This window comes from Schistocerca americana, chromosome 4 (genome assembly GCF_021461395.2).
Source record: "Schistocerca americana isolate TAMUIC-IGC-003095 chromosome 4, iqSchAmer2.1, whole genome shotgun sequence".
Lineage (NCBI taxonomy): Eukaryota > Metazoa > Arthropoda > Insecta > Orthoptera > Acrididae > Schistocerca > Schistocerca americana.
The window spans coordinates 503,849,732-503,876,875 of NC_060122.1; the positions used below are offsets into that span (position 1 = coordinate 503,849,732).

General features: G+C 38.6%; 1 protein-coding gene across 1 annotated transcript in view; it reads right to left on the bottom strand.

Annotated features, from left to right (window-relative positions):
- The window catches only part of LOC124613585 (laminin subunit gamma-1-like), a 193,811-nt gene that overhangs the window by 61,251 nt on the left and 105,416 nt on the right, over window positions 1–27,144 (bottom strand). The window contains exons 14-15 of the mRNA XM_047142301.1: window positions 21,482–21,592; window positions 1,407–1,611 (exon numbers count right to left, since the gene is read on the bottom strand). Of these exons, the coding sequence (XP_046998257.1) occupies window positions 1,407–1,611; window positions 21,482–21,592 (316 nt within the window). The remainder of the gene's footprint in view (window positions 1–1,406; window positions 1,612–21,481; window positions 21,593–27,144) is intronic.

Consider the following 27,144-nt stretch of genomic DNA (forward strand, 5'->3'; position numbering starts at 1 on the left):
TCTCAGCACAGGCTCGAACATGGGGCTCTCTAGCAGACGACCCCTCCATGTTCCTATGCTGACCCCACAACATTGTTATTTACAACTGCAGTGACGATATCATAAAGAATTAATCATGGATCAATGGAAATGTGTCACCTGATTGGATGAATCACATTTCTTGTTACTTCACATCAATGGTCATGTCTGGATACATGAGGTGAACGACTTTTCAGAACATGCTATGCACTATGGATGCAAGATTTGGGTGGGGGAGGGGTGTCAGCATTTTTAGGGTCATGTGGAGATATTATGATAGCTGTGGACTGTATGACCATTATTGGGGACCATCTGAATCCCTTCACACTTGACGTGTTCCCTGATCATGATGGCATCTTTCAATAGAATAAATGTCTGTCACACGGCCTCGATTGTGCTACAGAGGCATGTTAGTGAACTCATATTGATGTCTTGGCCGCCAAATTTGCCTTATCTGAACTTGATGCAATATATCTAGGATGCTATCGAGCACAAGCTCTATGCTCACAATCCACAAACCCATAATTTACAGGAACTGTGTAACCTGTCTGTGTAACAAATGTCTGCTTGTGTCTGTGTATGTGTGGATGGATATGTGTGTGTGTGCGAGTGTATACCTGTCCTTTTTTCCCCCTAAGGTAAGTCTTTCCGCTCCCGGGATTGGAATGACTCCTTACCCTCTCCCTTAAAACCCATATCCTTTTGTCTTTCCTTCTCCTTCCCTCTTTCCTGACGAGGCAACCATTGGTTGCGAAAGCTAGAATTTTGTGTGTATGTTTGTGTTTGTTTGTGTGTCTATCGACCTGCCAGCGCTTTTGTTTGGTAAGTTTCATCATCTTTCTTTTTAGATAGATATATATATATATATATATATATATATATATATATATATATATATATATATATACACATAAAAATAGAGGGAAACATATATGTTTCCCTCTATATATATATATATATATATATATATATATATATATTCACTTTTGTTTTGGTTCTTGGATTTGCATTTTATCTGATTAGATCACTGGATGTTTAAGGTTATTATTCACAATCTGAACCTTACCTATTACATTCCACTATTGCTCCTGTATGCCTTGTATGTTTCTCTTAATATTGAGTTCTCATTTTCTCTTTCCTTTCACACTTCCACTTTTTTTTACTTATCCTCTCTTGCATTACTTTAAAGTACCATTAAATAAGTCTCAAATGAGCAAGCTCAAGATTCATCAACTTCTCAATTTCACCTTACTACTTGGCCCTGTATCAATTGTTCCAATTTTGGCATGTATCGAGTATATAATTTTATTCTAATTTTTTTCATCTCTATTATGTTTATATTTCTACAATCACATAAAACTAGAACAATGGGAAGCAAAGTTAATTACCTGTGCAACTGTTGTTGTAGCATCTAACTGTATTTTTACCAGATCCATTTCTGGAAAATTAAGACTCGATATCTCAATATGATTATTAAGAGCTGTGCTATATGCATCATTTACTTTATCAACTGAATCATCTGTTACAGCTTTTGTTAATTCCATTTTACTGACTGCTACTTCAGTTTCAGCTTTCAGCTTTTCATTCTCATTGCTGCAAATTTAAAATGAAATGAATTTTATTCATTTAAATTAACATTAATCTGTGAATATGAAAAAGGTAACTTCATAACAACTATTTGGAGGAAATAATGACATCGTGAAATCTAGATTTAACTGAAATGCCCCTATGCTTGGAAAGTGAACACACAAAGATTTTTATTGTGAACATGACATGATATATCATCATCACAGGAAAGCAAAATTGCAGAACTAACCTCACGGGCCCATAAATATGATTGCCATTGATTTATATTAGTATTTAATGTTTCCTATTTGAAGCTGCAGATATTATCAGGTATAAAATAGTCTACACAGGAAAGAATCTCCAGACAAAAGGCAAATCCAAACAAAGGTAAGAGTTCCAATTACCAAGAAGCTGCAAATAAATAGAGGGCTTGGATGAGTCTCAGCAGTGACTGTACCACTCTTTTCTGCAATTATCAGTATGCATTATTACAACCATAACAGCAGTTTCTTATTGTCTTACCCTTGTACCTCAGACTTCCTTGTAAATCTTAAAACTTTCATTCACAGAAAATACAAGATTATTAACATATTTTTAACATAATATAACTAATTCTAAGGTATGGGGAATATTAGTGTATATGGTACTTGTTTGACATTCGCTAGCTCAAAAGCCTTATTTGGTAATAGTCCTTCCAGCTCAGCATTATACACAGTCTTAAACACTGCAGCAAATATTTATTTACAGAAATTAGAAATTCTGATACAAACTATATCTACCTATTGGTCTTGGCATATAGTTTAAATGATGCCTGCTCTCTCTGATCTCTGTAGCTAGCACGGTTAGCGTTTTGTCATCACCAGCAATAATGATTCATCATGTGAGTAAGATCCATGAACAAAAGTTGCCAACAAACAGAACTATACTGCTGGTTACTGAAACTGCTACAAAATGAAGATGGCATGCAACAAATATGACATTGGCATGACATGTGGAGGACTATAGGAGGAAGCCAGATTCCATCTGTCACTGTCGTATGGGCCAGGCAACTAGTGTGATAGCATGGGATGCCATCCATTACACAACAGAGTCACTTCTGGTTTATGTAAATGGTAATTTGGAAAGCAGCTGCTATATTTCTGATGTGATAAGGCCAGTGGATATCCTTGCTCTTCGAGGTCACCAGGACATTACCTTTCAATAAAATAATCCAAGACCACTCAATACCTATGCTGTCCCGACCTACCTTGGTACAGAGGGTGTTTGATTGTTACCATGGCCAGCATGCTTTACAGATCTCTCACCCACTGAAAACAACTGACCATGGGTTGCTGAAAGACTGGCACACCACTACTCATCAGCCACTAAAACTTCTAAACTGTATCATAGAACTGAAGCAGAAGGGAATGATGTAGCCATATCTATCATCCAACTGCATTTGACCAGTTGTGAGCTACAGTTGACAGCTCTGTGTACAAAATTGCACATTTGTATACTCTAAAATATATTTAACCAAGTGTTCTTCCTACTGTGATATGTATACACTAAAATGTTATTTTTGCTTTGCTTCCTGATGTTGCGGTTTTAATTGTCAGCAGTGTAATACAGGGTTAGGCAGGAACTTGCTAAGAAACTCAAGATAAAGGTGGTAACAGCAGGACAGAGTGAGAAGGAAACCAACTGTTAGTTTTGCTTGTCTTCTTTTTTCTCATTTTATTTCTGTATGGAATTATAAAATGTCCTGCTATGTTAACGGCATGCACCCATCTATATGATAACTGATAAATTCTTCCTGTTTAAAAATACAGGGGAATCAACATCTACATACTATACAAATCACTATGATTTGTATGATGAGGGGACATTTCCAATTATACAATTATTAGGGCTTCTTCTCATTCCATTCACATGTGGAGCAATGGAAAAATGATTGTTAGTCTAACCTTGTCCTCATGTTCTCTACACTAATAATATGCACACATTATTTTAGTGCATTCTCCATACTCACACAGTCCATTACTACTGAATTCTTATTATATTATCCATGATATTGTAGCCAGCCCCAGCCAGGCCACTACAATCCATCAACATTGCCTCCACATCTTGTGGCTTGTCTAGTGGCTGGGATGCAGGCATTTTCCTGTCAAAGGTACCAGTTTCCTGCTACAATGTGCATGCACCACCTGCGGTGGTACTGTGATCACCAAATTATTTTCTTCATCTGCGATCATGCGTCTAGACACATCCGAGCATGCACCATCCACTGGCATAGCTGATAATGCTGCCTAACAATTTTCTGCTGCTGCAGTATATCCACTAGTCCTTTGGGATCTCTTCCATGCCTTCTGTGTCTCTTAGGCACTTCTGTGCCCCATACTCATTGTCAGCCTTTGCTCACAATGGCTGCCAATCCTCTTGTGGTTCATCCTTTCCCTTTCATGCACTTCGGCACTTCTAGTGCACCCTCCACTCACAGCCACATCTGCACCCTCCCTCTTTTTCATTTCACAGGGTGCACACCACTTATAGAGGCACTGTGATCACAGAACTATTTTCTTTGTCCACAATCATGTGGCTAGACACATCTGCATGTGTACCATCCATAACAGTACTGCAATCACAGACATGTGATAAGATGGACATCAATCTGTCTTCCGGCAATGACCAGACCACCAGCAGGCAGATAGTCCTCACACATTGGGCAGTTATACTCATCAGTCAGAGCCTCATCATCCCTATCATCATATCCTTGGAAGCTGCCACTGGTTGAATTGTTGCTCCCATCAATCTTCAACACCTGCCAATGTCACTGCTGGCTCACCAGCCCTACATCTGTGCACTCTGTCAACATACACATATTCCAAGCAGCCCTGCTGGTCAAGTGTCGCCTCCCTGCTGCTCTTGATACCCTTTCTGGCCTGTCAGCATTGCCGCATCCCAGGCCAGTGGCCGCCAATGCCTGCTGCTGTCTGCCTCTACCAGTGCTGGCTCACCAGGCTTCAGAAGCTGCCGATCTCACTGGTTGCTACTCATGCACCACTTGCTGCAGCATCAAGTGCTCCATGTCTGCTGCCTTACGCCCAGAGCAACATCACAATTTCTAGTCCATCAGGCTAGTGTATCCTGGCTGGTACCCACTGGTCAAGCGCTGTCTACCAAAGTTTGATGATGCCTGCCAATATCAGCCGACACCGCCGCTAGCTCATTGGGCTACCAACACAGCCAGTCTCACTCGGCAGCCATCACATTCCTCTCAATGCAATGTCAATTACCAGGCAGTTGCCACACCCTGCCTAGTACCACCAGTTTCCAGCTGTGCTGTACTACAGCCTACAACATGTTCAAATTAGATCCAAAAGGACTTCAGCATAGTAATATCAAAAATTGTGTATTGTTAGCTATTGTACAATAAACTCCTGCAGATGTCACTGGAAACTGCTGTTAACCTCCTGTGCCCTTGTCATTGTGCAAGGAGATACAACATTAAATTCACAATTATCAATTACTTTCTGTAGAATTAATATCTGTAGATTAGATTAGATTAATACTAGTTCCATGGATCATGAATACGATATTTCGTAATGATGTGGAACGAGTCAAATTTTCCAATACATGACATAATTAAGTTAATTTAACAACATAGTTAAGTTAATATAACAACTTTTTTATTTTTTTTGTGTTTTTTTATTTTTTTTATGTTTTTATAATTTTTTGTTTGTTTTTTCTTTTTCTTTTTTTTCTTAATTATATCTAAAAATTCCTCTATGGAGTAGAAGGAGTTGTCATTCAGGAATTCTTTTAATTTCTTCTTAAGTACTTGTTGGTTATCTGTCAGATTTTTGATACTATTTGGTAAGTGACCAAAGACTTTAGTGCCAGTATAATTCACCACTTTCTGTGCCAAAGTTAGATTTAATCTTGAATAGTGAAGATCATCCTTTCTCCTAGTATCGTAGTTATGCACACTGCTATTACTTTTGAATTGGGTTTGGTTGTTAATAACAAATTTCATAAGAGAGTATATATACTGAGAAGCTACTGTGAATATCCCTAGATCCTTAAATAAATGTCTGCAGGATGATCTTGGGTGGACTCCAGCTATTATTCTGATTACATGCTTTTGTGCAATAAATACTTTATCCCTCAGTGATGAATTACCCCAAAATATGATGCCATATGAAAGCAATGAGTGAAAATAGGCGTAGTAAGCTAATTTACTAAGATGTTTATCACCAAAATTTGCAATGATCCTTATTGCATAAGTAGCTGAACTCAAACGTTTCAGCAGATCATCAATGTGTTTCTTCCAATTTAATCTCTCATCAATGGACACACCTAAAAATTTGGAATATTCTACCTTAGCTATATGCTTCTGATTAAGGTCTAAATTTATTAATGGCATCATACCATTCACTGTACGGAACTGTATGTACTGTGTCTTATCAAAATTCAGTGAGAGTCCGTTTACAAGGAACCACTTAGTAATTTTCTGAAAGACAGTATTGACAATTTCATCAGTTAATTCTTGTTTGTCAGGTGTGATTACTATACTTGTATCATCAGGAAAGAGAACTAACTTTGCCTCTTCATGAATATAGAATGGCAAGTCATTAATATATATTAAGAACAACAAAGGACCCAAGACTGACCCTTGTGGAACCCCATTCTTGATAGTTTCCCAGTTTGAGGAATGTGCTGATCTTTGCATATTATGAGAACTGCTTATTTCAACTTTCTGCACTCTTCCAGTTAGGTACGAATTAAACCATTTGTGCACTGTCCCACTCATGCCACAATACTTGAGCTTGTCTAGCAGAATTTCATGACTTACACAATCAAAAGCCTTTGAGAGATCACAAAAAATCCCAATGGGTGGTGTTCGGTTATTCAGATCATTCAAAATTTGATTGGTGAAAGCATATATGGCATTTTCTGTTGAAAAACCTTTCTGGAAACCAAACTGACATTTTGTTAGTACTTTATTTTTACAGATATGTGAAGCTACTCTTGAATACATTACTTTCTCAAAAATTTTGGATAAAGCTGTTAGAAGGGAGATTGGATGGTAATTGTTGACATCAGATCCATCCCCCTTTTTTATGCAAAGGTATAACAATAGCATATTTCAGTCTATCAGGGAAAATGCCCTGTTCCAGAGAGCTATTACACAGGTGGCTGAGAATCTTACTTATCTGTTGAGAACAGGCTTTTAGTATTTTGCTGGAAATGCCATCAATTCCATGTGAGTTTTTGCTTTTAAGCAAGTTTATTATTTTCCTAATTTCAGAGGGAGAAGTGGGTGAGATTTCAATTGTATCAAATTGCATAGGTATGGCCTCTTCCACTAACAGCCTAGCATCTTCTAATGAACACCTGGATCCTACTATATCCACAACATTTAGAAAATGATTGTTTAAAATATTTTCAACTTCTGACTTTTTATTTGTAAAGTTTTCATTCAATTTGATGGTAATACTGTCTTCCTGTGCTCTTGGTTGACCTGTATCTCTTTTAATAATATTCCAAATTGTTTTAATTTTATTATCAGAGTTGCTGATTTCAGACATGATACACATACTTCTGGATTTTTTAATAACTTTTCTTAATATAACACAGTAGTTTTTATAATGTTTGATAGTTTCCGGGTCACTACTCTTTCTTATCTCAATGCACCCTACACCACAATGTACCCTACACCAATACTGAAATTCACAAGCAATTTAAAGCACCACACCTGTAACAAAAGATGTATCTACCACATCTAGATTTGATTATTTGCATGATAATGGAAAACTCCAGCAAACATGATTTGCATCCTCATGGTGGCACTACTATCACTGCTCTTATGTACAGCTGTTTGATTGCTTGCAGTTTTACTTTCTAGTTTTCTCATCTTATTGTTTAAATTTTTATTGAGGTACAAGGTAAACTGGTATTTGGGTAAACTGGCATTGGGGTAAACTGGCATTGGGGTAAACTGGCATTGGGGTAAACTGGCATTGGGGTAAACTGGCTTTGGGGTAAACTGGCTTTGGGGTACTCTGGTATTGGGGTAAACTAGTATTGGGGTAAACTAGTATTGGGGTAAACTAGTATTGGGGTAAACTAGTATTGGAGTTAGCTGGTATTGGGGTAAGCTGGTATTGGGGTAAGCTGGTATTGGGGTCAGTAGAAGCAACAACATTGTGGCAATGAGGAACATTACTAAGCAGTATACAGATGCCACCGAATGTAGACATCAGCACATGGGGGACAGGGAATACTTGACCCCTGATGGGTCATGGTACAGGCTTTTTATTCATTTATTTTGGATCATATAAGAATATAATAAGAATATAATAATTTCAATCCCAAAGACAGCAGGTGCTGACAGATGTGAAAATTACCGAACTATCAGTTTAATAAGTCACAGCAGCAAAATACTAACGCGAATTCTTTACAGATGAATGGAAAAACCGATAGAAGCCGACCTTGGGGAAGATTAGTTTGGAGTCCGCAAAAATGTTGGAACACGTGAGGGAATACTGACCCTACGACTTATCTTAGAAGAAAGATTAAGGAAAGGCAAACCTAAATTTCTAGCATTTGTAGACTTAGAGAAAGCTTTTGACACTGTTTATTGGAATACTCTCTTTCAAATTCTGAAGGTGGCAAGGGTAAAATACAGGGAGTGAAAGGCTATTTACAATTTGTACAAAAGCAGATGGCAGTTATAAGAGTCGAGGGACATGAAAGGGAAGCAGTGGTTGGGAAGGGAGTGAGACAGGGTTGTAGCCTATCCCTGATGTTATTCAATCTGGATATTGAGCAAGCAATAAAGGAAACAAAAGAAAAGTTCGGAGTAGGTATTAAAATTCATAGAGAAGAAGTAAAAACTTTGAGGTTCGCTGATGACATTGTAATTCCGTCAGAGACAGCAAAGGACTTGGAAGAGCAATTGAACGGAATGGACAGTGTCTTGAAAGGAGGGTATAAGATGAACATCAACAAAAGCAAAACAAGGATAATGGAATGTAGTCAAATTAAGTTGGATGATGCTGAGGGAATTAGATTAGGAAATGAGACACTTCAAGTAGTAAAAGAGTTTTGCTATTTGGTGAGCAAAATAACTTATGATGGTTGAAGTAGAGAGGATGTAAAATGTAGACTGGCAATCGCAAGGAAAGCATTTCTGAAGGAGGAGAAATTTTTTAACATAGAGTATAGATTTAAATGTCAAGAAGTCGTTTCTGAAAGTATTTGTATGGAGTGTAGCCATGTATGGAAGTGAAATGTGGACGATAAATAGTTTAGACAAGAAGAGAACAGAAGCTTTCAAAATGTGGTGCTACAGAAGAATGGTGAAGATTAGATGGGTAGGTCACATAACTAATGAGGAGATATTGAATAGAATTGGGGAGAAGAGGAGCTTGTGGCACAACTTGACTAGAAGAAGGGATCGGTTGGTAAAACATGTTCTGAGACATCAAGGGATCACCAATTTAGTATTGGAGGGCAGTGTGGAGGGTAAAAATCATAGAGGGAGACTAAGAGATGAATACACTAAGTAGATCCAGAAGGATGGTGGTGGTGGTGGTTAGTGTTTAACGTCCCGCCGACAACGAGGTCATTAGAGACGGAGCGCAAGCTCGGGTTAGGGAAGGATTGGGAAGGAAATCGGCCGTGCCCTTTCAAAGGAACCATCCCGGCATTTGCCTGAAATGATTTAGGGAAATCATGGAAAACCTAAATCAGGATGGCCGGAGACGGGATTGAACCGTCGTCCTCCCGAATGCGAGTCCAGTGTGCTAACCACTGCGCCACCTCGCTCGGTCCAGAAGGATGTAGGCTGCAGTAGGTACTGGGAGATGAAGAAGATTGCACAGGATAGAGTAGCATGGAGAGCTGCATCAAACCAGTCTCAGGACTGAAGACCACTGCAACAACAACATTTTGGATCATAAGTTCTTTGGCTGGTTTGATGTGGCATCATCTTCGTCACAGAGTAGCACTTATTTTATCACCAAATTCTTACGAATTTCTACCAATGACTGTCTGTGACTATGAAATTGCATAGTTAGCATTGCTGAACATTAAAGGAAATACACTCCCCCCCCCCCAAACACACACATCCATACTCTGATGAAAAAACTTGCAACATCAAGAAGGAGTTGTGCGACATAAATGGAAGTTGGTAAGTGTGTTTCTACATCTGAAAGATGAGGTCTATTCAGATTTCGTGCCAGTCACATAAAAGCAGTGCTAGTAGTGCCACCATGAGGATGCAAATCATATTTGCTTCAAATACACATTGTTATGCTCATGACCATGAGTTACCTTTAAGGTTAGACATGGTGAGCTGATTTCAGTCAAGATTGTCTTCAAAGTGACAACGATTCCATTATCAAAATCTCATTGTGTTTGAATGAGGTCATGGAATAGGGCTATGACCAGCTGGATGTTCTTTCTGCAGTATTGAAGGAAGACCTGGTAGGAATGTAGCCACTGTACATGATTGTTGGCAGCAGTGATCACGAGAATGTATGGTCTCAAGAACACCAGACTCTGGATGGTCATATGGCACTACCAAGAGGGAACACCATTGTGTTCAACGTATGGCTGTGGTGCATCTTATTGTGTCTGCAGCAGCAATTCGAGCAGCAGTTGGCACCACAGTAACACAATGAACTGTTAGAAATTTGTTACTTCAAGGACACCTCTGAGCCAGATGCCCTGTAGTGTGCATTCCAGTGACCACAAACTATTACCATTTGCGACTTCAGAGGTGTCAAGTGAGAACTCTGGAAAGCAGGTTGGAGGTCTGTTGTCTTTTCTGATGAAAGCTGATTGTGTCTTCATGACAGTTTTGCCATGTGTTGGTTAGGAGGAGGCCAGGTAAGCACTACAACTAACCTGTCTGCAGCCTAGACACACTAGACCTGCTACATCTGAAGTTATCATCTGAGGTGTGATTTCATATGACAGCAGGAGCACTCTCATGGTTATTCCCTGCATCCTGACTGAAAATCCACATGTCAGTCTGGTGATTTGATCTGTTATGCTACCATTCATGAACAGGATTCCAAGATATGTTTTCCAACAGGAAAACACTTGTCCGCATAGTGCTGTTGTAATCCAACATGCTCTACAAAGTGTTGAATGTTGCCTTGGCCTACTCAAACACCAGATCTGTCTCCAGTGTGCACATATAGGACATCATTATGCTACCATTCATGAACAGGATTCCAAGATATGTTTTCCAACAGGAAAACACTTGTCCGCATAGTGCTGTTGTAATCCAACATGCTCTACAAAGTGTTGAATGTTGCCTTGGCCTACTCAAACACCAGATCTGTCTCCAGTGTGCACATATGGGACATCATTGGATGACAACTCCAATGCCATTCGCAACCAGCATTAACAATGCATGGAACTCCATCCCACTAACTGACATCCAGCACCTTAATTCATAATGCACGCATGTTTGCATGCTTCCATTCAACATTCTGGTTGTTATACTGGTTGTTAATGTATCAGCAGTTCACATTTGCGATGGATTATCTCACAAATGCATTAAACTATGATCTTGCCATGTTAATCACTTAAATATGTCACTCAGACAAGTGTATTACCAAAATATCATTACTCTACATTAACTATTTGTGGTGTTGTCATTTTTTTCTGTCAGTGTGTGCATGTGTGTGTGTGTGTGTGTGTGTGTGTGTGTGTGTGTGTGTGTGTGTGTGTGGGTGTGTGTGTGTGTGTGTGTGTACAGAGTGAGTAATAAATGAGGAAAAATATTCCATACAAAGTGTCACACATTGGGCTACAAACAAATTCATTTTCCTCATGTTCCTATGTCATTAAATGACAATGCAATTGAATGTTATAAGATCGAGAAATGTGAATCAGGCTTTTGGAGTTCCTGTTCACCAACATAGTCCTATGGGAAAGATCACCAATACCGCACAACATGCATGTGTTGTAGGTAGTTGACACCACTGATTATAAGATGAGGCGTGAGGTGTCAAGCACTGATCTGTGTGACAATGTGAGCAATGTCAGCACCCACATCTATCTAGTTCCATTTCTGCCAGCCAGTATTGTGTATTGTGGCTAGTTGGCATAGGGAACAGAAAGTGAGAAGGAATTGTTTAACTATGTATACATGTTTTATTATTCGGTTTGTGTGTCCTGGATTTAGTCTCAACAAACAAGTACAAAAAATCTGAATACAAAATATGATTACTCAGTAATGTCCCAGTTAATCCATACAAATTCAATACAACTTTACAAATCTAAACTAACATAGAAATACATGAGCAGAAGCTGCAGTGGCGTTTCATAGAAATGACAGACACAGTGTGTGTGGCAAAGTTCGACTCCCTGCAGAAAGGCATGTTGTACTCCGCACTGAAGGTTCTTGACATCAACAATTCGTTCTTCATAAGTCTCAGATTTTAAAAGGCTCAAAAAAAAAAAAAAAAAAAAAAAAAAAAAAAAAAAAAAAAAAAAATCCAGTGAATTAAGGTCTGGCGATCTAGTTGGCCATACAGCAAGGCCTCCACAACCAATCCATTGGGAAGGAAAGGAATTGTCCATGTAGCATCGCACTGCACCACTGAGGTAAGCACTGAGCAAGAGCTCCATCATACATGTATCACAGGCTCATACAAGAGGCCAAACTAATGTCTTCCAACAATTCCGGTGATGTAACATCCAGGAAATCATTGTTGATGCCCTTGTACCAATGTGATGTAGGGGTTTTCTTCTGCCCACTCATGCCAATTGTGTGAATTCACTATACCCTTGTTCATGAAATAGGCTTTGTTGGTGGACAGCATTGTTTGCAAATAATGCTGGTTGTGGCTATGACACTATAAGATGAATATGCTTAAGTCCAGCCTCAGTTAATGGTCTCCCTCACAATGCTTGTACCTAGTCTCCTTCACAATGCTTGTACCTTCTGCATGTGAAAGGGATGGTAATGGTTTCTGTGTAGTATTAGGAAAACAGTAGACAGTGACATTCATAGTGCAGTGGTGAGAGATCTTCTGTTTATTCTTCAGTCCTCCACAAAAGGCTGTAACAAATACTGTTCAGCATCCACACAGTACATTGACAGTTGGCCCCATCCATTAAATCCTGTAGGTGATTCACATGCACCACACTCCTTCAAGCACCTATCCACAGAGTAAAATGTTTTTGTGAATGAAAGGTGTCAGTTAGGAAACCTCTCATGATAAAGTTTTCTTGAAACTTCAGCTGTTCCCGTGGCAAACCCATAGGTGAGTCGGATGTTGGCATTTTCCCCATTTGTGAAACTTGCCATGGTAGCAACACTGTGACATGTTCATTACAGTCAGCATGGCAAGTATCAACTTGAGTGAACAGTGCTGTGCTGTCGTGAACACATCATGCATGCTGCAGTTTTCCTTCCACCAATGACCACTCTTTTCATTTCAGGACAAACATTCTGTGACATGAGATACTACACTCTGCCACCACCAGCAATGTGTGGTTCATAAGTTCTGACACAATTCCAGATACAATTCCTCTATACTTTCTCATATCTTTCAAATGTTTACAGGTACAAATCAGCTCAATGGTGTATCATGTGATGCACCTGAGTGCACATGTTGTGATCATTAGGTTTGTCAGTTTCTTGTTAAATGGTTACCCATTTCTTTTGTCTCATGTACACAATACATTGAGTTGAATAAAATTAACAATGGTCTGTCACTTTTTGTGCTTTGCAGCATGCAGTCCTCAGAATAATGTTCCTTATTTATGACTCACCCTGTATGTATAAATGGATGTTCCACATCTCCTCCTAAACTAATGGACTGATTTCAACCAAACTTGGTACACATACCAGTTCATTTACTGTCTGGAAAGAATCCCTGTGGTGGTAAGGATCATCCACCTATCAAAGAGTTGGGAAGGAGACAAAAAAAGCAGAGTAGCCCATGATGTGTTGATACTCACACTTCTTACCCAGTATTTGAAAATGAGAGCACGTAGAGACTTGCAACAAACTTTACATATAATTTCAAACCTTCTTGAAACTTTTTGTCACTGACAGTACCCGCAATTTGATTAAAGGAAAAAAGTTTGTCACTCACAACATTTTTGCTCTTCATGCAGTAAAACTGCCTTATAAACATGATGTTTTAGTTTATTACTTGTTTACTACTAATTGTTTTCACGACACATTTTGCAGACCATGTCTACATATGTCACACATGTACCTAGAAAAATATATCATTATACAACACTTAATTCAGGAGATGACATGTCACAAACACTGAAATGTGTAAGAAACTGCCACATCATGCATGCCATTTTAATTTATTACTTCTTTATTACTAACTGTGTTCACAACACATTTTGCAGATATGCTCACATATCACTGGATGCACCTGCAAAATTCTATCATTGTACAGTATATAGTTCAGGAAGTACAACTGCATAAACTTTTAGCTGCATGAAAAAGAAACTGCTGGGCAAAATTTGCTAGACATACAGGTGAAATACATGTGTAAATATGCATGAAATATGGTAAAATGTGTGAAATGTATCTGACATATATATATGTGAGCAAAATCATGGGTAAAAAGACTCATCCTAAAGCCTTGGAATGATTGAAATCAAATTTGGTATACATCTTAGTTACAATCAGGAAAGAAATACTGTAAGGGTAAGAACCACCAGCCTCCTACCGCAGTGAGAGTGATAATGTGGACAAAGAAGGGAGGACAAGGAGATGGGCAGACAGTGAGGGGACCAGGTTTCTCAGCTAGTTTCAGCTAGTTTTTATATGTACATACATATATACAGTGCTTGATTTGTGACGGTATGCTGTAATGGTTCCTCTGATGAAAAAATAACATTAAAACACTGTTTTAAGATGTCTAAATTTCGTGTTTTAAGATGTCTAAATTAAAATAAATAAATAAATAAAATAAAAAATAGAGAAAACACCCCCAGATGGTCACAGTACTGGAACCTTCATTTTTACAAACCAAGCACTGCACACACACACAAACACAAACACACACACACACACACACAAACACACACACACACACACACACACACACACACACACACAATATTAATACCCACATACAAATATCAATGATAATTTCATGTATAATGATAATGACTTTCTTTGGAAAGAAAAGCAATGTATAAAAATGATTACATACATTCATAGACCATATGTCAAGTCAATTGATTGCTCTTTTATTCCCACGTAACCCGGCCCCCTTTTCCCTAAAGTGAGGGGCACCCTGATATAGGGGCATTTAAACCTAACTTATTATCCACCTCTTGTGTGGATAGATGGCTGTGGCACCAGTACAGTTGCAAGAGTGGTCAAAAGCATGGCCAGTGGTGAGTGGCTGGGTGTTGACCCTGTATTGAGGTCTGCATGATGTGTGACCATGGGTCCCCACATGCTGTCCAAAGGTGGTGATGGTGTGATCCCACTCGTTTCACTCTCTTGCTTGATACCTTGCTGCATTTGTTATTTTCAAAACTTGTTATGTGTGGTTCTCATATTACAACACCTGGAAAGGTCTAGTGCATGGGGGCTGAAGAGGGACTCGAACTAAATTAGTGCAGAGCATGACATGAAAGTATTCCACCAATCTGTATGTACAAAAATCTGGTGTTCACTGTATCAACGGTGGCTATCGGATAATTGTGACACATTTCCACATTTTCTGTACCAATGCAGTGATGCAGATTTGAGGTAGTCTGCTGGAGCCTCAGTTCGGTCAATGGTTCACCACTGTCAGATCTGCAAACCGCCAGTAGCCCTAAAAGGACCAAAGAAAGCAGTTCCATCCCCTCCCCTTGGTGATGCATGAGAGTGGTCTTTAAAATTCTATGCCATTGTTCAGTCATTCCATTGCTGACAGGATGATAACTTTTAGTGTGGTGGCACCAACCACTTTGGAACAAATATTTTTGCAATTGTCTCTGCAATGTCTGTCGGTAACTGGCATAGCTTCTGCACATTTCATGAATCTGTCAACTGCTGTGAATACATATTTGTAAACTTCTGGAGTTATGGGACCCATGAGGTCAGTGTGTGTGTGTGTGTGTGTGTGTGTGTGTGTGTGTGTGTGTGTGTGTGTCCAAACCTCGCTGGAGACACAGGGAAATGTCTGCATGAGTGTGTCATCCCACCTTACATCTCTGAAACTGAAGGCATGCATGAGCCCAGGCCCAAGGATCTTTTTTTACTGACAAAAACATGAAAAAATTGATTTAACAATGGAAAATACAGGGTGGATTGTAACAATACTATGAGAAGGAAAGTATGCAAGTCTTTTTGTTCTGCCTATCTGAATCTTCACTATATGGTGAGTAGCAACTTTCCTTCTCATATTATTGAAATAATCAATTAATAATTTAGTCATAACATTTGCTCCTGAATGTTCCAGATTATGGACACTGTTAAATCCCACATTTTGAAACTGTGGAGAAATGTAGGGCCATAGCTTCAGTTATGAGACATCACACCATTTTTTAGAATTTCCACCTGGCACTGAACTTTCTTTAACCTCAGTCTCCTGGAAGGATCTTTCAGTAAAAGTTGGTGATCCATTGCTTGGGCCATGGCAAAATTGCTTGAAAGTATTAATTGAACTGCAAATACAAGAAAAGTAGTCATTGATTGTGGTTTCTGTGCCTTTAATATTGCATTATGTCAATGATAAATTGACTGATAAATTCAATGTGCCTGAATTGTCGAGGCGAACATTTTATCACTGACATTTTGAAAGAATGATGTGGGGGTTTGTGGTCTGTATAGATCCTCACTGCCCAGGACTAAATTTGAGGGCAAAAAAGTCTCATGCCTTTAAACATCACCAGCACCTCTGTATCACAAGCATTTCATTCCTTTACCCTGACTTGTAATTTTTTAATTTTTTTTGAAAGAATTACAAAGTTGTCTTTTTGGTGTGGAGTGGCATCAATTGCATGTTGGCTATTATCTACAACAGTGCCCAGCAGTGTAGATAGTACAGGTTGGGCAAGTAGCACTGCTTCTGCAATGCTCACCTGTAGACAATGAAAAGCTTTGTCCATTTCTGGAGTCCATTTGAGTACTCATTTGTCTACGGCATTATAACAGAAAAGTGCATATGTTACAGGTGCTTGAATTGAAGCTATTGCCTGAAGATGATGGTGACAAAAATTCACCATCCCAGCAAAGTCTCAATCACTGGTAACACCTTGTCCTTGGAAGGTCACATAAAATGGACTTCCCCAGTAACAGGTAGGGTACCACGAGCTGAGGTCCTATGACTGAGGAAGGTTACTTCACTTTTGTTTGTGATGCACTTACCTTTCTTAAACACAATTCCATGGCTATAAAGTCTCTATTGTACTTCATGAACATGCCTATTGAGTAACTGAGTCTTAGACAAGAATACCACGATATTGTCTAAATATGAAAAAAAGGCTTGTGGTAGCTCAGAAAAGTGAAAATATTTGCACCTGCCAACATACAGATGAATTCTTGGATATCAGGTATGGGATATCTATTCAAGACAGTTCTAGCATTCAATCTATGGTAATCACTGGAGGGATATCACAAGCTGCTGTTTTTATGAAAAAGGTGCAGGGGAGACACCCACGGACTGCAGGAATGACTTGCAACTCCTAACTGAAAAATTTCCTCAAAGACTATTGTAGTCCCTACAAGGAACTCTTATGCAATCCTGTGGACATGTGAAACAGGTGTGCCTGGGGTCATATGTATTTAGTGCTTGTCACTGCACTTAATTCCACACTTCTGCATGGACCTCTGTGGCTCCACAACAAGCACAATGTCAGTGTCCTGTGAGAACTGTGTGCTTATACTGTCGACCCTTCTCAGCATGCCAACTGCATAATGACTCTGAATTCCACTAACTTCTTGACTGTTGATCCCATTTATCAGACACGTGATTATCAATTCCACAGTAAGAGCATTATGTGAAAGAAAATCAGCACCTAAGTTAGGGTGAGCGATGTTGGCAACCACAGAGGTCCATTTGAAATGGGGAGTGAAACCTATATTGATCATCAGATTTTTGTGGCCATGAGTGAGGATAATGAAGTTGTTTACAGCTATTAAATGTAGGGGCTCATCAGATATTTACATCTGCTGTGCACAAGGCAGGGATGTACTGACCACTTAACTCGTGTCAACCAAGAAAGCCAAATCATAAATTTTATCAGAAATATGTGACTGCTATTATGCTGTGGTGTATGCTGGACATAGTATGACTGAGCAGGTGCTATACTGCTCTCACAGATGACATATTGGCCAGTGTGTTCCCATTTTCAACTAGTTGTGAGACAATGCTACTTCTACTGGCAGTGCCGTATGTAAGATGTTGTTGTTGTTGTTGTTGTTGTCTTCAGTCCTGAGACTGGTTTGATGCAGCTCTCCATGCTACTCTATCCTGTACAGGCTTCTTCATCTCCCAGTACTTACTGCAACCTACATCTTTCTGAATCTGCTTAGTGTATTCTTCTCTTGGTGTCCCTCTACGATTTTTACCCTCCACGCTGCCCTCCAATGCTAAATTTGTGATCCCTTGATGCCTCAGAACATGTCCTACCAATCGGTCCCTTCTTCTTGTCAAGTTGTGCCACAAACTTCTCTTCTCCCCAATTCTCTTCAATACCTCCTCATTAGTTATGTGATCTACCCATCTAATCTTCAGCATTCTTCTGTAGCACCACATTTCGAAAGCTTTGGTAAAAAAACATACGGTTTGGCCGTGTGGCACACCTAATACTGATTTCCATTACTGTTTGGGTAATCACACGGCTTTGTGCACTTTGTGGCTTGGGATCAGAAATGGCTATGATATCAGCAGAGATTGGCTTCGAATTGGCTGTGATCTTGAGACTGAAGAACAGAAGAACATTATGAACATAACATTTTATTAGGTGCAGTCCACAGCCTTAACTCTTGAAACTGCTTGGTCATCATCTCCACCATAGTGCATAGACTTTGAAGTTCTTCAGCTGTGCTGAGTAAGTGTCCGTATCAGGAGGTGGCAGCACAGAAAGGCGTCAGGTCTTTGGGTGGGCTCAAGAGTAGTAAGTTGTATTTGCCTGGAGCATTAGGAGCTATTGATGCTGTAGTCGTACAGTAGACGAATCTAGCACTGCCTGCACCCTATCAGCAGTTTGCAGTAACTTATATAAAGGTTGCCCTTCATGTACTATCAAAGCTAGCTGTACCTGTGAAGACAGTAGCCTGTGAAATAACAAATCCTCAAAAACCCTACCTGTGTCAACGGCAGCACATAAATGTTTCCAACACTCTGATGGGTTATTGTCACCACATTTTTCATAATATAGCACTTGTTTAAACGTTTTATCCAGTAGTTCAGCGCAAAGAGCAACTAAAGCTGTTTTGAGAGCAAGGTAGGCTTAATGGTGAGGTGAGTGCAAAATACTGTCCAAAATTGAAGTGGTTGCTCTCTGGTCCATGTTGCCGAATGCCAGTGTACACTACATGTGGTCTCCAGTGACTTGCTGATTGAAAAACATTCAACAGAATCATGAATGATATTTCAAACTGTGCAAGCATAAATGACAGGTCCCACAATTGTAACGATGCTGCAGAACTACAGGAGCCAAAGGATGGGAAGTCTTTAAGTGGTGTGTCTGGTTGCAGTGCGATCAAGAGCACCAGAAACAATGATATTGTTAGGTCTGGTTTGATTTTACTACCCAGCATAGCAGAGGTACCCAATTTGGATGACTGCACTTTGTTGAAGGTTGGATTTACTCACGGCACTGCATTTGTTGATTGCTTTACAGGTGGCACTGGATCTTGCTACTGATGGTGTGTAACAGTTCATGTGCATCCTCCATGACAAAATTGCTTTTTGGGGGATACAGAAAGTACTTGTCCACAGCAAAACTGTTCTTTTTATTGGGTTACCAAATTATGTAGGCAAAATTAATACACATACACATATCAATGCTAATTTGTGTAAAATGATAATAAATTTTCTTGAGGACAGAAAAGGAACATGTCAACATATGAACAACAAATCAGACAATAAATAACCAACACACTTACAGAACATATATCAAAATTGATTGATTGATGTTTTATTCCATATTCCTCATTCAGCCCTCCTCAAGCTGCTGAAAGGAACCCATCCAACACCCTGATACCAGGGTTCCCAGCACAACATAAGGAAGGCAGTATAGTACTATGTCCATCATCTGTCCCTAATTACATCAAGGACACCCCCCTCTGCATCTGCACAATGGAATCACAACACTAGTTTCCCTTTGGTCTGTAGACAGTGATGAACTTTGTTGACTTTATAATTCTGCATTCCCTTTTATTTAGTAGAGTTATTGTAATACACTCTGAAGAACACAGCTGTGTTGGCTTGTACAACTGTAGTTAATAATCCACTTACATGCATCAATCAGGAAAAGAAACAACCATTTTTACATTGAAAGTGAAGAAAAAATGTAATATTTTATGTTTCATATTACATGCTCTCCATAAACTGGGACTTACTGAGCTCTATGGAGTGCAACGTAGCACCACCCACAATTATAGAGCTACAAATTCTCAGTCCATTTGGCATGGCTGCACAACAATGTGAAAAAGGAGAGATGAGGGCTGCCTCTGTCAGTCATTTGCTTGTAAGAGTTGATTCCACCAGCCAGTTAGTGGGCTATTTTGGGTTACTTTTCTCATTCAATTAGTTACAGACTGGCCATGGGCTACACTTGAGTTAACCAGTCAAAAATACACAGCTTTCAGAACACATTTTGTTCAATTTAAGTATACCACTCAACTTTAAAAAAAATATAAAGTTGGAAAGTGACACATCATATCCATTAATGTTATAAGATATGAAGATTCATAACCAAATAAAGTGTTGTGGATGACATCCAAGTTGTATAAGCCTTTTTAAAAGTTTATCCCTATATATACGGCATTTTTGTTGATATCCAACATGATTTTCTCAAACATTTTGATCTTTTTAAATTATTTTATTTTCTGTTTGAAACTAAACTTTTGGGAAAATGAATACTTTTTTGTGAATATTTAATACCTGTTTTTCATATCTCATACTATGACCTGGATTTAATTATATGATGATGTGATTTCAGTTTGTTGACTAAAAAGGTGCCATACACATTCATATAAATAACATAAAAAGTTATATTTTGCACACACTATTGAAACAGGCTTGCCATTTGAGTTTCAACATAGTACAAAGATAATAAGCTCTGTGTACTTCTTGTCAAATTTAGCTCTTGCTGCATGGCACATTTTCATGTTCACCAAATAAATTATACCAGAACTGGCAATTTTAAAATCTTACCCCCTTTCTCAAAATCTTTTGTGGGCTGCCATGCCACTGAATAGAAGAAATTAGTTTTTGTCATGTTAATACATATTACTTAGTAATTTTAACGTGGTTCATGAATAATTTTCTTTGTATTGCTTTAAGTTTTGTATTGCATATATTTCACTCGGATGCAATACCATTTCAACATAAATTTGTTTCAGGTAGTACATTGGCAACAAGAATTCATCCAAAGGTGGTGAAGGGTTATAAGAGGTCTGTTCTTTCATTTTTAACAGTTAAGATGGGCAAATGAATGCAAACGCAGGTTTACTGCCTCTTATTCTACCTCCACACCTGCAACCACAGATGAAAATATTGAAAAAGTGTGTTGTATGAGCACTAGGACTTTTTAGAGCTCTTCCTCTAATCATTTTGTAGTTTGTGTTCATGTAAACAAGGAATGTTGTGCATTTATGTGCTGTACTGACTACATTGGACACAGTGCCTGAAAAAATGGTCAAGAGTAGTTTGGTGAAAAATAGTTGAAATAGCTAGACTGTTTACTGTACCTTAATGCATACTGGTTATTTATAGCTTCAGTGGGCATTCTGTTAACTTCAGATGCTACTTTCACACTTGCTGATGCTGTGTCCATGATGAACTGTAAATCTTCATGCTGTCTGTAAAACAAAATAATAATAATAATAATAAAAAAATCATAGACAGATCTTGATGAAATCATCTCTGGTTATCTGTCAACAATGTATTTACAAGTTACCTAATCATCACCTATGGTATGCATTGTATTACCATCTGTGACTGGAGATTAATTTTGCTCTTAGATCATGAAGTGAACCAAGCTCACAAATTCACTGCATACCACTGAACTTGAATCAAATAAATGACATTCAGTGTTGATCAAAATTAACAAGAAACAGACTCAGCACCACCATAAATGTCGGCCATCTACACCATTATGCAACTTGGACTACAGGTATTAAATGTACATCACAGATACATAGTACGAGGGTAAGTCAATTATTATCCGCAATTTAGTTATATTTTTGTTTATTTTGGTAGTACTATTGTTTTACATTGATGATGCATGCTTTGTTTATTTGTTGTTGTATCTTTGCAATTTTCAAGCTGCTAGGTTAGTTTCATTATCGCTGCCATGCTGTTAATCACGGCTGCTCCGCTGTCTGTTTGCATCAAAGAAGAGCAACATCCAGTGAACCATTTTTTGTGGTTGGAATGCGTATCAGGGGCTGAAATTCATTGAAGACTTTCAGTACAGTATGGGAGCAGTGTTTTGCCACAACGGAGTGTCTGCAAATGGATTGAAAAATTCCTAAATGGTTGCACAAGTGTTACACCCGATGAAGGAGCCGGATGACCATTTACCGCCACAAATGAAGAAACCATTGAGTGTTCATGTGAACTGATTCGCTTGGACAGACAATTAACTATTAACAAAGTGGCACATTGTCTGCAAATTATTCATGGTTCTGCCTATGAAATCATCCACAACAGACTTGGGTTTCATAAAGTTTGTGCAAGATGGGTCTCAAAACAACTCACGAAGTCGCATAAACAAACACACTTGGACATCTGCAAAAAACATTTGGATCACTATGGTAATGAAGGGGACAACTTCTTAGACAGGATCATTACTGGTGATGAAACATGGATCCATCATAACAAGCCAGAGTGTAAACGGCAGAGTATGGAATGGAAACATCCAAATTCGCCATGCAAGAAAAAGTTCAGGACCCAACCGTCCGCAGGAAAACTGATGCTTACAGTTTTTTGGGACACACAAGGTCCAATACTGTAATATTGTGGGGAAAGGGGCACAACAATAAACAGTGTCTGTTACACTGAGATCCTTACTGCCAGGCTAAAGCGTGCAATTCGAAGCAAACATCGAGGATTGCTGTCAAAAGGTGTTGTATTGTTGCATGACAATACCCATCTGCATACTGCTGCTCACACTGCTGAAATGCTCCAGAAACTCAAATTTGAAGTACTGGATCATCCTCCATATAATCTCGATCTTCCCCTCCTGACTATCACTTGTTTGGTCCACTCAAACAGGCATTAAGTGGCCATTGATTTGCCTCAAATGAAGCAGTGAAAGGAATGGTGCATTCCTGGTTCACAGCTCAACCAAGAACCTTCTTCTATGAGGGCATCAGGAAGCTTGTACCATGATGGACCAAGTGCATTGAAATTCAAGGAGACTATGTCGAAAAATGATGTTCTTGTAAGTTTCCTATTAGATTACAATAAAAATTTTTAACTACTTTGCAGATAATAATTGACTTACCCTCGTATTTGTTACTGAAAGAGTCTCAGGTAGTAAGGATCCAAGAAAATAAGCAGAAGAATGCTCAAGAACTTTGTGGAACTTGTTGCATGCAGAAGAAATCTGTAATAGCCATACAACCACCCCGCCTTCCCCCATCCATTTTTTGCCATTGATTTAGGCAATTTTCTGTGTATCAAAAGGTTTCAATAGTTCACAGGTTTTAAAGTAATTGTTATTCAGCGATAAAGAGACTATTGGCACAAAGAGCAGCAGAGATATACATTTGCATTGTCTGCTTAGATAAAGCATTCATAAATTCAAAAGTTGAACACCAAAGTGCTTTACTAGGCTTGATGTTTTCTGGAGGTGATATGCCCTTACCTTTCTCCCGCCACTGATGTGACTTACCCAACCAGATGGACTCCAAACCCTGGTGGAGCTCGGCACTTTTCACATTAACAAATATTGGCAAAGCACAAAGAAGTGCGAGAAAAAATACTAGGACTGACAAGAGATTAAAGTCCACACTAGCCCATAACCATTGAGTCACCATGCCACACTGGTGTCTATTAATTGATAAGGTGTAATTACTGACTGGCCTACATGTACTCAAAATCACCAAAATTTCATTTTCTTACTCTGTTGCAAAATGTCTATGAAATACCTTTAAACTTTTTTACAGTAATTACAAGTTACCTCCAAGAATTTTTAACAGTCATTTATTACCTTCACTCATCACATACATTAGTAATAATCTCCTTAACCTAACCTTACACCCGGAAAATTTTTTTCAAACTTCAGCAGTGCTGGAGTGCAAACAATAACTTCCTTGTGGTTTATATTTCTCTTCATCTAGTATTGCATAAAACAAAGTCCATTCTTTTATAGTGTCACTAGGTTTTGAAATGATAAATGCTATTTAACTGAACTTATTCCACAACATTTTACTAGTCAAAAGTCAGATTAAGTTCACTGTCTGTGATTAACATTAATGTAATATAGATTTCTATGTTCAGCAGTCAAAGTTCTTTTCTGTGCTAACTTAAGAGCAACCGCTTTATAAAATTAGCCTTTAGTACACCTTGTCAGTCTCCCCATACCACATTCCTACCACAGACTCGGGGGCTCAATTCCCAAAAGCATGCAATTATTATACCTGGTGATATCTTGGAAAAAAGAGACATTGTGCAGAATCTATAAAAAGTAACTTCCTGTTGTCCGAAAGTGATAAGTAGGTACTTTGTCCAAATACTGTTTCAAGGTGCCACTGCCATTTGGTAGATACCATTTCTTAAATGAAATTCAGCAAGGAAGCATTCTCCTACATAATAAATCTTTCCTGACTTTGAGATGATGAACAGAAAGTAAAATTTATTAACATATATTGTTATACATGGGAATGTACAATTAATATGTGAGAAAAGAGGATCTTATGATACTACATGACTTGCTTTACTGATGGTTGTTCTGTTATGAAATTTCAGAGGATTAGTTGTTTTTATTTTAAATCAATATTTATTTTCACCTAGATAACAAACAGATTGACAAAAGTAGAAATAATGAAAAAGTACTGATACAGAACATGGACTGAAATTAAAATGGAGTGTCAGTATAAGGTAGGTAACCAGGACAATCTAGTTATGTGTGTATGTGTATTCTATATTGTCACTGAACAAAGACATTGTCTGGAAGCTTAGCAGGATCTAATTTATAAACTGTCTTGTATGTGAACATGTAAAGGTATCTTTTCACGAAAATGTTGCATTAATGTTTAAATACAACTCCATCTTATTAACTATAGCTTTATATCAGTGAAAATGTCTGCCTGCTTAGCTGGGTGGTAACATGCTTGCCTCCCATGCACTGAGCTCGGGTTCAATTCCTGGCCGGGTTGGAGATTTTCTCTGCTCGTGGACTGAGTAATGTGTTGCCCTCATCATTTCATCATCATCAACAGCTGCAATTTGCCCAATGTGGCACTGACTGAAATGACTTGCACTTGCCGGCTGAATCCAAATGGGACCTCCCGGCCAACAATGCCATACGCTCACTTCATTTTCAGTGAAAAAGTATTAACCATAATTTGATGTGTCTCCTGTACTCTAATCAAATGATTAGGATATGTATGATATGAACCAAGTAAATCAAATTCACTTATTCTGCCTTTTTTCTGTGCCCTTCAACCACCGAATGCCTTGACTATAAATTTGATTGCTAAGAAATACAAGGTAAGCTGATGCAGTGAACATGACATAAGCACCTCATATACTTACATTATCTCTCTAGTATTACTGGACAATAATTTACCACACAATAAATAAAATTAAATTTATCATTATCCTATTTTTAGAATCTTTGGTGTTTTGCCACTATTGGAACAACTGTTTAATTTTAGTGATGCTTTCTGGGAACTGACTGATAATATCCCCTGGCAAATTGTTCCACTCATTTACTCCTTTGCCAACACAAGAGTGCTTACCTCCACTGTTTTTCTATAATTGCATACTTATTTTGTACTGATGGCCTTTCTTTACTCTATATCATCAGAAACCAATCTGTGCACTATGTCTTCCAATGCATCCTCATCCACATAATCTTCGAAAACTTTTGCAGGTGTAGCTCTCATCATTATTTGTGAAAGATTTTCCCTTTCAGTTTCTTGCCATTTCTGGGTCACTGCTGAACCTTCTGCAGTCTCTCAAAACAGTAATGTTTGCTTCTAACACAAGTATCCAAATCAAGGACTCAAAGAACCATATCAGACACTGTCTAGAGGGTAACACAACAGGCTTACAACTGGTACATAACTGTAAGTTAAGACACAGTTTTGTCACCATATAGATAATGTAAGTGCTGCAAATAGAAACATTCTATCTCCCCCATCCTCACTACAGCTGGACCCCTTGGGACTGAGTAACCTTCAACCTTTCCCAGTCTGTCTTTCTTCTCTCTCTAGAAAAGAAACTAACAGTTCTGAAATATAGATATTGTTTTTTCAATTCTTAAATGTGTTCATAAGCAATACTTGGAATTTTGCCTCCTGAAAGTAAGTAGTGGCCAGCCATTCTGTCTCTGTTATTTTACAGTTTTCTCAAGTGAATTTACTGCTTGGTAGAAATAATGTAATTAGGATGCTCTTTTCAGAACGTTTTTCAGATTAAAAATAGTGTCTCCTAATATGCTGACTTGAAGAATTGGCCAATAGTTTCTCTCATGTACTTTAGTGCGTTGTTGCCTCATGTAATTACAGTATGTAATAGAGCAGTGGTCATCAAACTTTTTTGCTCAAAGGCCAAAACTAACAATATCATGTGGCACCTCGGGCCGCAGATTTCCAGGTCTTTTTATTAACTAGCAAACCATGTAAATGGTGTGTTATGAACCTTCAATAGACTAGCTATAATAAAGAAGCAAGAGGTTTACCACTGACTTTCTAGCACTTGTTGTTAAAGTCGATACCATTCAGACCACTATGTGCAGAATGTTCTCTGTTTCAGATTTCTGCCACCCTCAGTGACCCATAAATTGTAACACTGTAATTGCCCAACAAAATGTTGCTGTGTTGTCTTTGTGAACAGATGGTTAAAAACAGCAAATGGAGTCATATTTAAATGTATTATGTAACATGAGACACGATCACAACTATTTTCTACCTGTTTTGAAAGTCATTTTTCTTCAACTCACTTGACTAAACAACAACAGCCTTAATTTTATTTCATACTAGACGAGGTACCTGGCATTGGTTAGATATGTATTTATTCCAATCTTATGTTATTCTGTCTCTTCCTTCCCTCACTCTATGTTGTCCATCTCAGCTTTCCCCTCACTCACCATCTCTTCACCCCTCTATCTGTCCATTTCGCACTCCCCCTGTATGTGTCTATGTCCTCCTCCCCCTTCTCACTCCACATTACCATCCCC